The sequence below is a fragment of the Lepisosteus platostomus genome, chromosome 13, assembly GCF_059453375.1.
Source record: "Lepisosteus platostomus isolate fLepPlt1 chromosome 13, fLepPlt1.hap1, whole genome shotgun sequence".
NCBI classification, from domain to species: Eukaryota; Metazoa; Chordata; class Actinopteri; order Semionotiformes; family Lepisosteidae; genus Lepisosteus; species Lepisosteus platostomus.
In genome coordinates this window covers 13,608,753-13,622,270 of record NC_142623.1, presented here as the reverse complement: position 1 = coordinate 13,622,270, position 13,518 = coordinate 13,608,753, and the positions used below count along the sequence as shown (strand labels likewise).

The following is a 13,518-nucleotide window of genomic DNA, read 5'->3' as shown; positions in this document are numbered from 1 at the left end:
GTCAGAGCCCGGCTGTGAGGGAGCAGCAGGGCTGAGTCTGCGTTGTCCATACTCCTGCTGTGCTGTGGTCTGAGCCAGTCAAGCTGTTGGTCTGCGTCCTGACCCCAGGCCCGTGGGCTGCCACAGGAGCAGAGAGCGGGAGTCTAGCATCCAGGGCTCGTGTCCCACAGCACTGCAGAGGCCCAGGGTTCGAGCTGCCCACCCTGGCACTCAGGTCCTTCGCTTCACAAACCTCTGTGATTAATGAGCAGAGATGCTTCATTCTTTCTCAGGGCCTCTGCTCACTGTGACACCCTAGCAGAGCACAGCTCTCCCCAAACCCGGCTGGGAACTGCTGTGTGCTGGGACCTCATTCTAACCCTGTCTGTCTGTGTATCTGCTGGGACTCACGCTAATCCCATCTGTCTGTCTGTCTGTCTGTCTGTGTGTCTGTCTGTCTGTGTGTGTTTCTGTCTGTCTGTCTGTGTTTGTGTGTCTGTGTGTGTTTCTGTCTGTCTGTGTCTGTGTCTGTGTGTCTGTCTGTGTGTGTTACTGTCTGTCTGTCTGTCTGTCTGTGTCTGTGTGTCTGTGTGTCTGTCTGTGTGTGTTACTGTCTGTCTGTCTGTGTCTGTGTGTCTGTGTGTCTGTCTGTGTGTGTTACTGTCTGTCTGTGCATCAGATCGTCACCCAGCTCTGCTCTGTCTGTCTTCACTGGAGCATGGCCCCACTAGCCTGTCTCTCTCCTTCTCTGGGGGTTTACAGACACACATTGCCTTGGTTTTACTCGTCAACACTGAGCTCTGTTACAGACAGTAGCCCTGTGTTTGTGTCTTTTCCAAGATTCCAGCAGCCCTGGTCGACATCATTGTAGATGAACAGTTTAACAGCGGCAGTGGCACTGCAGGCCACCATATTCTCCCCCTGCTTCTCCCCAGCCCAAAAAAACAACAGCAGCAAGCGGAGACGTTCATCCCATTTCACTTCCTGGCAGGCTTTCCAAGATCCGGCACTGAGGAGACGTGCAGATCCCGCAGTTCACAGCAGGGGGTGCTGTGCTCCAGTGGGCCCCGTAGTGACCAGTCCAGGTTGCTCGCCAGTGTGACTGATTCGGTTCATTCCAGTAATTCAGCAGTCGTATGACCTGTGGTCCGGTAGATCCACCAGAGCTGTCTCAGCTGCTGGCAGACTGACCCAGGAAAACCGGTCATTTCAGTGGAAGGTACCGGACTGTGGTGTCTGGCCGGCTGGCTAGCGCCTGGCTGTTTCGACATGGCGGCCGACTGGAATATGTGAAGGCAGAATGGAGGTAGGAGCTGGTGCGCGTGACTGTGGTGGGTGTGTTAGTCTGATGGTGGCGGGTGACTTCAGGGACAGGAATGCAACACTCTTCCAGCATGAAGTTCAGGAGAAAAAGAGAAGGGGGAGAGAGGAGGGAGGGAGAGAGGGGACTCCTGCAGAGCATTCAGGTGCTCCTCGACGGAAAGCTGCAGTCAGACTTGGGAGAGGGGGTGTAGCTAGTGTGACCCTTGACCCGATACAGGACCCACAGGGAAGATCGAGCAGGGGGCCTAGCATTCTCTGTTTCGGGGATTGATCTCCAACCTGTCCAATGGCCTGCAGAGCCTCTATTTCATCAGGACAGGTCAGGCTGGTCATGTGCAGAAGTGTCATGAAGGAACAAAGGTATGAAATCTTGAATCAAAGAGCCACAGGCCCAGGTCAAAGTGTGATGTCACTCTGGGTCGAAGTGTGAGGTCACTCTAGATTGAAGTGTGATGTCACTCTGGGTCAAGGTGTGATGTCACACTGGGTTGGAGTGTGATGTCACACTGGATTGAAGTGTGATGTCACACTGGATTGAAGTGTGATGTCACTGTGGTTCAATATGTGATGTCACTCTGGATTGGAGTGTGATGTCACTGTGGTTCAATGTGTGATGCCACTCTGGCTCAAAGTGTGATGTCATACATCACAACGTCCCTGTCCTCTGCCTCCCCACCCACCTACACCCCTGCTGCACAAAGACGCACCCTTCCTCCAGAGGACTGGAGGTCATGAACAGAGACTCAGCCAGTGTTGCAGACAGTTTTGTGTGGAGTGTTGCTTTAAAACAGACGTCCTTGGTCTGGCGCCTGGGACTGCGGACCCAGACAGAGCCTCCCTCTCGGCTCCCTCCCCATCCCAAATCTGGAAGGCTGCCTCTTGAACAGGACGAATGGAGACAGGGGAATATTAGTGCTGAAGTGGGGGTTACCCCAGAGATGCTGCTAAGGCCAAGGGGGACCAAAACAGGGGTGAAAGGAGGCGTTTTTAACCCCGTCGGGTGGGGGGGTGGATCGGAGCTCTGCCTGGGTCACGCGGTCCTGCGGGCTGCCTCTCACGACGCTGCCCCAGAACAGAACGGACCCCACCAGTGGGGGGCGGGGGTCTCGGGGACACACCGACGTTACAGCAGAGGGGTAAGTGCAGCACAGGAAGACTCGTGTTGCCACAGGGGGCACCAGGAACCCAAAAGGAAGAAGAAGGCTCAGCACCTCAGATCTGGTTCTGACTCGATTCTATTTTACTTCACTTGAACGTTTCAAATCAAAGTTTTACAAACCGTCAGGCTACATATGTACAGGTTCTCAGTGGGCGGCACAGGGCGACAGGAGCCCCAGAGGGAGGCGGGCAGGAGGGAGGAGGGCTACAGTCCGGGACACAGTCATGGCAGGAGAGGGGGGAGGAATGAGGGCTGGACATCAGGGAGCTGGAAATGGAAGCACAGCAGGTTCAGAGGTGCCTGGGAGAGCTGTAACAAAGAGACGGCCCCTGGCCCTGGGTTCGACTTCCTGGCCCTGGAGCGGCTGTCACAGTTCCTCCCTCTCAGCGTCGGGCTGCTCTGGAGTTAAGATCAGGGTGAGGCTTCGCCCCAGCGATCCCACCTCTGCCCCCTAACCTGCTCATCACCCCCATACCCCAATTCCTAAGTTCCTCTGACATTGATCCTGACTCCCAGTACTGGGCGTGACCCTGAACCCCTAATCCTCCTACAAGTCACCTCAGTCCTTATTCTAATCCAGTCCCTCACCCCCGAACTGCGCCCCTCTGCATCAGGGAGCTTGGACTGATCCTCGGGCTGCGTGCAGGGGGCAAGGCCTGGCTGGAGTTCGGGAGCCAGGGGGCGGATGAAGCCAGGAAGCCTGCTGATCCGAGGAGAGACTGGGAATGCCGACAGGCCAAACCGAGGCCATCTCTTCTCCGGGGTGACAGCAGGGGGGCGCCGGTCCCCCGCGGTGCCTCTTCCTCCCGCTGTGATGGACACCTGTCCTACCAGCTGGGGAAAACTCCGGGATTAACAGGCTCGCACGGATCAGGGAATTCTGTCGGCAAATTGCTGGGAGAGCTGGGGTGAACTCTGCTGCAAGTGGGGTGAGCGTTTGGACTTCGGAGGGACCACTGGACGATTCGGCTGGGAGTTGGCCAGGGCAGGGGGATCCTGATGGGACTGGGGCGGGGAATTCTGTGCCGGAAGGGAGATGGACTGTGCTGGGATCAGGCGCAACCCTCTGGGGACTGGGATGTGCTGGGAGAATCCGCTGGGATCTGGAGGGCGGGGAGTGGTCCTCTTTGTTACAGCTCTGACAGCAGGAGGAGAATTTGCTGAATGCAGTTAGCTTGTTCTGCGGCTGTGCGAGTGATCGTCGCTACGGCAGTACCTGCTCCTCCCGGAGAGCCTGCAGCTTTTTGGCCTTGCTCTGCCGGTAGTACTCCATGATCATCATGGCCGCGTAGATCTTCCCCACAGTCAGGTCCGTCGCTGCCGGGAGGAGAGACAAGTTACCCTGGACGATGACGGGGGGCGAGATGGGCCCTGGAGCAGGAGATGGGGCTGGCCGCAACAAGGCCGCAGCCAGGCTCGGGCACAAAGTGCCACACTGGGACTCCCGCTGCCAGGATTTACCAGCACTGTGACTGGGCAGTGGGCAGTGAGGTGGGCAGTGGGCAGTGGGCAGTGAGCAGTGGGCAGTGAGATGTGGGCAGTGGGCAGTGGGCAGTGACCAGTGAGATGTGAGCAGTGAGCAGTGAGCAGTGGGCAGTGGGCAGTGAGATGTGGACAGTGGGCAGTGAGCAGTGAGATGTGGGCAGTGGGCAGTGAGATGTGGGCAGTGGGCAGTGAGATGTGGGCAGTGAGCAGTGAGATGTGGGCAGTGGGCAGTGAGATGTGGGCAGTGAGATGTGGGCAGTGGGCAGTGAGATGTGGACAGTGGGCAGTGAGCAGTGACCAGTGAGATGTGAGCAGTGAGCAGTGAGCAGTGGGCAGTGGGCAGTGAGCAGTGAGCAGTGGGCAGTGGGCAGTGAGATGTGGACAGTGGGCAGTGAGCAGTGACCAGTGAGATGTGAGCAGTGAGCAGTGAGCAGTGGGCAGTGGGCAGTGAGCAGTGAGCAGTGGGCAGTGGGCAGTGAGATGTGGACAGTGGGCAGTGAGCAGTGACCAGTGAGATGTGAGCAGTGAGCAGTGAGCAGTGAGCAGTGGGCAGTGAGATGTGGGCAGTGGGCAGTGAGATGTGGACAGTGGGCAGTGGGCACTGAGATGTGGACAGTGAGCAGTGAGATGTGGGCAGTGAGCAGTGAGATGTGGGCAGTGGGCAGTGAGATGTGGGCATTGGGCAGTGAGCAGTGACCAGTGAGATGTGGGCAGTGGGCAGTGAGCAGTGAGATGTGGGCAGTGGGCAGTGAGCAGTGGGCAGTGAGCAGTGAGATGTGGACAGTGGGCAGTGGGCACTGAGATGTGGGCAGTGGGCAGTGAGCAGTGAGATGTGGGCAGTGGATAGTGGGCAGTGGGCAGTGAGATGTGGGCAGTGAGCAGTGAGATGTGGGCAGTGAGATGTGGGCAGTGGGCAGTGAGATGTGGGCAGTGGGCAGTGAGCAGTGACCAGTGAGATGTGAGCAGTGGGCAGTGAGCAGTGAGATGTGGACAGTGGATAGTGGGCAGTGGGCAGTGAGATGTGGGCAGTGGGCAGTGAGCAGTGAGATGTGGGCAGTGGGCAGTGAGCAGTGACCAGTGAGATGTGAGCAGTGGGCAGTGGGCAGTGAGATGTGGGCAGTGGATAGTGGGCAGTGGGCAGTGAGATGTGGGCAGTGACCAGTGAGATGTGGGCAGTGGGCAGTGAGCAGTGAGATGTGGGCAGTGACCAGTGAGATGTGGGCAGTGGGCAGTGAGATGTGGGCAGTGAGATGTGGGCAGTGGGCAGTGAGATGTGGGCAGTGACCAGTGAGATGTGGGCAGTGGGCAGTGAGATGTGGGCAGTGAGCAGTGAGCAGTGACCAATGAGATGTGGGCAGTGAGCAGTGGGCACTGAGATGTGGACAGTGGGCAGTGAGCAGTGAGATGTGGGCAGTGGGCAGTGAGATGTGGGCAGTGGATAGTGGGCAGTGGGCAGTGAGATGTGGGCAGTGGATAGTGGGCAGTGAGCAGTGAGATGTGGGCAGTGAGCAGTGAGATGTGGGCAGTGGGCAGTGAGATGTGGGCAGTGAGCAGTGGGCAGTGAGCAGTGAGATGTGGACAGTGGGCAGTGGGCAGTGAGATGTGGACAGTGGGCAGTGGGCAGTGAGATGTGGGCAGTGGATAGTGGGCAGTGGGCAGTGAGATGTGGGCAGTGAGCAGTGAGATGTGGGCAGTGGGCAGTGAGATGTGGGCAGTGGGCAGTGAGATGTGGGCAGTGACCAGTGAGATGTGAGCAGTGGGCAGTGAGCAGTGAGATGTGGGCAGTGGGCAGTGAGATGTGGACAGTGGGCAGTGGGCAGTGAGATGTGGGCAGTGGGCAGTGACCAGTGAGATGTGAGCAGTGAGCAGTGAGCAGTGGGCAGTGGGCAGTGAGATGTGGGCAGTGGGCAGTGAGATGTGGACAGTGGGCAGTGGGCACTGAGATGTGGACAGTGAGCAGTGAGATGTGGGCAGTGAGCAGTGAGATGTGGGCATTGGGCAGTGAGCAGTGACCAGTGAGATGTGGGCAGTGGGCAGTGAGCAGTGAGATGTGGGCAGTGGGCAGTGAGCAGTGGGCAGTGAGCAGTGAGATGTGGACAGTGGGCAGTGGGCACTGAGATGTGGGCAGTGGGCAGTGAGCAGTGAGATGTGGGCAGTGGATAGTGGGCAGTGGGCAGTGAGATGTGGGCAGTGGGCAGTGGGCAGTGAGATGTGGGCAGTGAGCAGTGAGATGTGGGCAGTGGGCAGTGAGATGTGGGCAGTGAGCAGTGAGATGTGGGCAGTGGGCAGTGAGATGTGGGCAGTGAGATGTGGGCAGTGGGCAGTGAGATGTGGACAGTGGGCAGTGAGCAGTGACCAGTGAGATGTGAGCAGTGAGCAGTGAGATGTGGGCAGTGACCAGTGAGATGTGGGCAGTGGGCAGTGAGATGTGGGCAGTGAGATGTGGGCAGTGACCAGTGAGATGTGGGCAGTGACCAGTGAGATGTGGGCAGTGACCAGTGAGATGTGGGCAGTGGGCAGTGAGATGTGGGCAGTGGGCAGTGAGATGTGGGCAGTGAGATGTGGGCAGTGAGATGTGGGCAGTGGATAGTGGGCAGTGAGCAGTGAGATGTGGGCAGTGAGATGTGGGCAGTGAGATGTGAGCAGTGGGCAGTGAGCAGTGAGATGTGGGCAGTGAGCAGTGGGCAGTGAGCAGTGGGCAGTGAGCAGTGAGATGTGGACAGTGGGCAGTGGGCAGTGAGATGTGGTCAGTGGGCAGTGAGCAGTGAGATGTGGGCAGTGGATAGTGGGCAGTGGGCAGTGAGATGTGGGCAGTGACCAGTGAGATGTGAGCAGTGGGCAGTGAGCAGTGAGATGTGGACAGTGGGCAGTGGGCAGTGAGATGTGGTCAGTGGGCAGTGAGCAGTGAGATGTGGGCAGTGGATAGTGGGCAGTGGGCAGTGAGATGTGGGCAGTGAGCAGTGAGATGTGGGCAGTGAGATGTGGGCAGTGGGCAGTGAGATGTGGGCAGTGAGCAGTGAGATGTGGGCAGTGAGCAGTGAGATGTGGGCAGTGGGCAGTGAGAAGTGAGATGTGGGCAGTGAGCAGTGACCAGTGAGATGTGGGCAGTGGGCAGTGAGATGTGGGCAGTGGGCAGTGAGATGTGGACAGTGGGCAGTGGGCAGTGAGATGTGGGCAGTGGATAGTGGGCAGTGGGCAGTGAGATGTGGGCAGTGACCAGTGAGATGTGGGCAGTGAGCGGTGAGCAGCAGAAACTGCTCTCTCTACCGAAGGGTGATACAGTGTCCTGGGAACTTACACTTGTGAGGAGTGACAAGCAGATCCAGGGTCTTCTGTGACAGGTTGGGCCAGATGGCTGACATCTCCTTTCTCAGCTCTGCGTCCATCTGGTGCTTGTCTGCACCTCCTGGGAACAAGACACACATAAAGCACACATAAACACACACAGACACACAAACTCACATCCATAATCACAGATACACACACGGACATACACAGCATAACAAAAATGGACACAGGCAGACACACAAACACACACCGATGCACACAGCATGACACCCGGACACAGACACATCCAGAGACATCCAGAGACAGGTGAACCCAGACAGACACAGACAGACACAGGCGGACACAGGCGGACAGACAGGGAATTTGCACTGAGTGATTTAAACAAACTGCAGCTGCTTCTCTGTCCAGAAGTGCTCTTCCACTGAGCCAGGCTCGAACCCGGGGCTCGCCTGGGTGCCCTGCTCACGCCCCTCACCCTCCCCAGGCCCGGAGAGGCCCCGGCTCCCATACCCTTGGCGATCTTGATGTCCAGCGCCGTGCGGATTAAGGCCATGAGGGTGGAATTGAAGTGCACCGTGTTGTCGTCGGCGACGGGCAGGTCCATGCGTAGCAGCCGCTGTGGGGAGCACAGCAGAGCAGGTGAGAGAGGGGCGTGTCCGGGGTGGGGCTGCACGTCCGGAACCTCCGGGGGGGGGGGGGGGCAGTGGGGGGGTGGGGAGGGTTAGGGGCGCTCTGTTGGACACCGGCCTGCTCTGCTGACTCGAGACTCTGCCCGGATTCTCCAACATTCCAACATGGAAATATCCCTGTCGGGCACAGAGATCCCGCAGTTCACCAGGCCTCGCCTGGGCACAGATCAGTCCACAAGCACCCAGTGGGGGCGACAGGCGCAGGGGCAGTAAACACCAACCTGATTGGCAACCGATAATGTGACACGTGTCTGTTTTGATTGCGGTGCTTTTCCGACGTGCTTGCTTTTCAATTTGGAATTGGTGCACGTGTCCCCCCCGTGCACAGTTGTGCACGGCCACCGTGCCTCCCCATGCTCCACTGGTGGGTGGAGACCAACCTCACAGACTCGCAGTGCTGAGGCCGTAGCTACAGAGCGCCCCCTGGTGGAGGTCCGCTGGTCTCACAGAATTCAGCTTGACCACAGCGATCACTTCGACCCGCCGATAAGTAAGCAAACAGGCCCAGTGACAGGGTGTGGGGTGGGGGGAGCCACTGCGTTTGTTTCCTTAGTTATCGGACGGCTGCTCCTGGGAAGGGCCGAGCATTCGCGAGCCGCGGAGGGCCGAGCTCGCTGGGCACACAAGCGCCATCGCCATCGCCGCTGGACAGGACACCCCAGCCGTGCAGACACACCCGTGCACAGTCACATGCAGCATGCAGAGCCAAGCAGCACGCGTCACAGGACGAGCAGCCGTGCAGCGGACGCCGCGGTATTCCCGGTGTCGATGCGCTGTCCCGTCGCCGAGACTCCTAGCTGTGCTATAGACGTGTCTCTCAGTGCAGTGGTGCAAGTCTACAGGCTACGCTACAGGCACGGGGCCGTGGGGTGGCGGCAGGGGGGTAACTATCAAACACAGAGAGAGAGACGGCATGGCGGGGGTTCGGGGTGCAGGACAGGGGGTGTCTGACATTGTTAGAGGGGTTTCGAAGAAAAAGGGCAAAAGATTGAGAGGATAGTGGAGTCAGTGTGCAAGAGAACCACTGTCCCAGATAGAGATACAGGGTGTGAGGATACAGGGGTCACTGTCCCAGATAGAGATACAGGGTGTGAGGATACAGGGGTCACTGTCCCAGATAGAGATACAGGGTGTGAGGATACAGGGGTCACTGTCCCAGATAGAGATACAGGGTGTGAGGATACAGGGGTCACTGTCCCAGATAGAGATACAGGGTGTGAGGATACAGGGGTCACTGTCCCAGATAGAGATACAGGGTGTGAGGATACAGGGGTCACTGTCCCAGATAGAGATACAGGGTGTGAGGATACAGGGGTCACTGTCCCACATAGAGATACAGGGTGTGAGGATACAGGGGTCACTGTCCCACATAGAGATACAGGGTGTGAGGATACAGGGGTCACTGTCCCAGATAGAGATACAGGGTGTGAGGATACAGGGGTCACTGTCCCACATAGAGATACAGGGTGTGAGGATACAGGGGTCACTGTCCCAGATAGAGATACAGGGTGTGAGGATACAGGGGTCACTGTCCCACATAGAGATACAGGGTGTGAGGATACAGGGGTCACTGTCCCACAAAGAGATACAGGGTGTGAGGATACAGGGGTCACTGTCCCACATAGAGATACAGGGTGTGAGGATACAGGGGTCACTGTCCCAGATAGAGATACAGGGTGTGAGGATACAGGGGTCACTGTCCCAGATAGAGATACAGGGTGTGAGGATACAGGGGTCACTGTCCCAGATAGAGATACAGGGTGTGAGGATACAGGGGTCACTGTCCCAGATAGAGATACAGGGTGTGAGGATACAGGGGTCACTGTCCCAGATAGAGATACAGGGTGTGAGGATACAGGGGTCACTGTCCCAGATAGAGATACAGGGTGTGAGGATACAGGGGTCACTGTCCCAGATAGAGATACAGGGTGTGAGGATACAGGGGTCACTGTCCCACATAGAGATACAGGGTGTGAGGATACAGGGGTCACTGTCCCAGATAGAGATACAGGGTGTGAGGATACAGGGGTCACTGTCCCACATAGAGATACAGGGTGTGAGGATACAGGGGTCACTGTCCCAGATAGAGATACAGGGTGTGAGGATACAGGGGTCACTGTCCCAGATAGAGATACAGGGTGTGAGGATACAGGGGTCACTGTCCCAGATAGAGATACAGGGTGTGAGGATACAGGGGTCACTGTCCCACATAGAGATACAGGGTGTGAGGATACAGGAGTCACTGTCCCAGATAGAGATACAGGGTGTGAGGATACAGGGGTCACTGTCCCAGATAGAGATACAGGGTGTGAGGATACAGGGGTCACTGTCCCAGATAGAGCTACAGGGTGTGAGGATACAGGGGTCACTGTCCCACATAGAGATACAGGGTGTGAGGATACAGGGGTCACTGTCCCAGATAGAGATACAGGGTGTGAGGATACAGGGGTCACTGTCCCAGATAGAGATACAGGGTGTGAGGATACAGGGGTCACTGTCCCAGATAGAGATACAGGGTGTGAGGATACAGGGGTCACTGTCCCACATAGAGATACAGGGTGTGAGGATACAGGGGTCACTGTCCCAGACAGAGCTCCACTGACAGAGAAACAGGAGTTTAGATCTATAGCACAGCTCACCTGCAGCAGGTTAAACTAGACTGGAGCCAGACTGGAGCAACCAGTAAGAACAGGTGATCTTAAATCCAGACCAGCCTGTGAGTGGTTTTGAAATCGTTTCACTTTCTCTTCCTTGACGGTGAATAGGGGCAGGGGGAGACTGGGGCAGCAGGCTCATGGGGCAGGAGGGGCAGACAGAGAGATGGGGGTGGGAGGGTGTGACTGTAGGGTGAGCCGCTAGTCTGGCTGCCCACAGTGTGTCTTTACAGGGGCGGACAGCTCCTAACTTATAACATCAGCCTACTCTGGAACCCTGGTCCGGTGGATCAGGAGATCCAGGTTCGAACCGTGGTCCAGGCCACGTGACTCCGGTGGATCAGGAGATCCAGGGTCGAACCCTGGACCAGGCCACATGACCCCGGCGGATCAGGAGATCCAGGGTTGAACCCTGGTCCAGACAGGAGCTGCTCTCTCTCCCTGGAGCCAGGCTTTGAGCTGACGGCACCATTCTCTCGGAGGAGCCAGCGAAGGTCAGGGCGGCCGGCCTGTGGGCGCGCAGATGGGCACAGCACAGGGCTGCCCAGCCACGAGCTGGGCTGCAGGAGTCGGGTCTGAACTGAGCCAGGCCAGCAGGACCACCAGAGCCCGGCCTCTCCCCAGTCCAAACCAGGACTCTGAGTGCTGAGCGGGTCTCTCTTCCCGCACCCACCTGTAGGGGGCAGCCCTCTCCAGGACTGGCACCTGACAGCCAGGCTGGACTAAACTGGGCAGGAATCCCGAAGAGGTGGGTATGGGGGGGCCTGTGAGTGTGTGTGTGTGTGTGTGTGTGTGTGTGTGTGTGTGTGTGTGTGTGTGTGTGTGCGTGCGCGTTGCTAAAAGATCGAGAGGAAGAGCTGCCCCAGAGAGGGCAGGCGGATGGAGAGAGGAAGAGGAGGGAGAGAGGAGAGCGCGGAGGACAGAGGGCGACAGGAGGGGCAGGGGGGGCGGACAGTGAGTCTCCATCAGCCACAAAACCGACAGGCACGGCGAGAGTGACAGAGGGCGAGCACGGGTGCGAGGTGGAGATGACTGAGCCAGGGTGAGAGTGGGCATGCACTAGAGGAGGAACAGGTCGCTGGGCACAGTACGTTAGAGAGGAGGGACCGGAAACAGACTAGAACTGCATTGACAGAGAGAAACAGAGGACAGGTGGAAAAGTTAGTGGCAGTTTTTGTATTGGACTGTCCTTTGCGTAAATGGAGAGGTAATTTCACCATGGATCTTATTTGTTTTTTTCGTTGCTTTTATCGTTGTCCTTCTATGAATGGCAGTGAAACCATTAACAATCTCTGTTCGTCAGTCTTCTATCGCGCTAACAAGAGAGCAGTGTGAGAGTGTGCACGTGTACATGTCAATCCACAGGAACCAGAGCACTCCTGAGGTCAGGGATTAAACGACAAGGCTCCCCGCCTCAGATCCCACCCCACCACAGTGCCACGCCCTCCTCCTGCAAGGGTCACTATTGTGTGTGTGTAGACCTGTATGATCTGTGTGTGTGCAGAGCTGTATGACCTGTGTGTGTGTGCGTGCAGAACTGTATGATCTGCACGTGTGTGCACAGACATGTATGATCTGTGTGTGTGGAGACCTGTATGATCTGTGTGTGTGTGTGTGTGTGTGTGTGTGTGTGTGTGCACAGACCTGTATGATCTGCGTGTGTGTGCACAGATCTGTGTGATCTGTGTGTGTGTGTGTGTGCAGACCTGTATGATCTGTGTGTGTGTGCAGACCTGTATGATCTGCACGTGTGTGTGAAAACCTGTATGATCTGCGTGTGTGTGTGCAGACCTGTATGATCTGTGCATGTGTGCAGACCTATAGATCTGCGCATGTGTGTGCAGAGCTGTATGATCTGTGTCTGTGCGTTCAGAGCTGTATGATCTGTGTGTATGTGCAGACCTGTATGATCTGCGTGTGTGCAGACCTGTATGATCTGTGCATGTGTGTGCAGACCTGTATGATCTGTGCATGTGTGTGCAGACCTGTATGATCAGCCCGTGTGTGCAAACCTGTATGATCTATGCATGTGTGTGCAGACCTGTATGATCTGTGCGTGTGTGTGCAGACCTGTATGATCTGTGCGTGTGTGTGCAGACCTGTATGATCTCTGTGTGTGTGCAGACCTGTATGATCTGTGTGTGTGTGTGCAGACCTGTATGATTTGCCCATGTGTGTGTACAGACCTGTATGATCTGTATGTGTGTGCAGACCTGTACGATCTGCGCGTGTGTGTGTGCAGACCTGTACGATCTGAGTGTGTGTGTGTGCAGACCTGTTTGATCTGGGTATGTGTGTGCAGACCTGTATGATCTGCGCATGTGTGTGTGTGCGCAGACCTGTATGATCTGCGCGTGTGTGTGCAGACCTGTATGATCTGCCCGTGTGTGTCAACCTGTATGATCTGTGTGTGTGCAGACCTGTATGATCTGTGTGTTTGTGTGCAGACCTGTATGATCTGCCCGTGTGTGTGCAGACCTGTATGATCTGTGTGTGTGTGCAGACCTGTATGATCAGCCCGTGTGTGTGTAGACCTGTATGATCTGTGCATGTGTGCAGACCTGTATGATCTGTGTGCGTGTGTGCAGACCTGTATGATCTGTGCGTGTGTGCAGACCTGTATGATCTGTGCCTGTGTGCAGACTTGTATGATCTGTGCCTGTGTGCAAACCTGTATGATCTGTGCGTGTGCAGACCTGTATGATCTGTGTGTGTGTGCAGACCTGTATGATCTGTGTGTGTGTGTGCAGACCTGTATGATCTGCCCGTGTGTGTCAACCTGTATGATCTGTGTGTGTGCAGACCTGTATGATCTGTGTGTTTGTGTGCAGACCTGTATGATCTGCCCGTGTGTGTGCAGACCTGTATGATCTGTGTGTGTGTGCAGACCTGTATGATCAGCCCGTGTGTGTGTAGACCTGTATGATCTGTGCATGTGTGC

At 56.6% G+C, this 13,518-nt stretch overlaps 1 protein-coding gene and 2 long non-coding RNA genes across 6 annotated transcripts in view; 1 reads left to right on the top strand and 2 right to left on the bottom strand.

The window, feature by feature from the left end:
- LOC148649971 (voltage-dependent P/Q-type calcium channel subunit alpha-1A-like) overlaps positions 1 to 13,518 on the bottom strand; it is a 126,634-nt gene that overhangs the window by 23,901 nt on the left and 89,215 nt on the right. For all 4 annotated transcript variants that reach the window (XM_088603245.1, XM_088603244.1, XM_088603247.1 and 1 more), the window contains exons 39-41: positions 7,745 to 7,850; positions 7,245 to 7,352; positions 3,678 to 3,778 (exon numbers count right to left, since the gene is read on the bottom strand). In XM_088603245.1, coding sequence (XP_088459371.1) covers positions 3,678 to 3,778; positions 7,245 to 7,352; positions 7,745 to 7,850 — 315 coding nt within the window. The remainder of the gene's footprint in view (positions 1 to 3,677; positions 3,779 to 7,244; positions 7,353 to 7,744; positions 7,851 to 13,518) is intronic.
- On the top strand, positions 3,772 to 12,029 carry LOC148649973 (uncharacterized). Its single transcript, XR_015925986.1, has 4 exons — positions 3,772 to 3,952; positions 7,719 to 7,873; positions 11,029 to 11,325; positions 11,943 to 12,029. It is a non-coding gene; the product is annotated as an uncharacterized LOC148649973 (long non-coding RNA).
- On the bottom strand, positions 11,803 to 13,210 carry LOC148649972 (uncharacterized). The gene is made up of 2 exons (XR_015925987.1): positions 12,311 to 13,210; positions 11,803 to 12,168 (listed from the first exon to the last, which is right to left on the bottom strand). It is a non-coding gene; the product is annotated as an uncharacterized LOC148649972 (long non-coding RNA).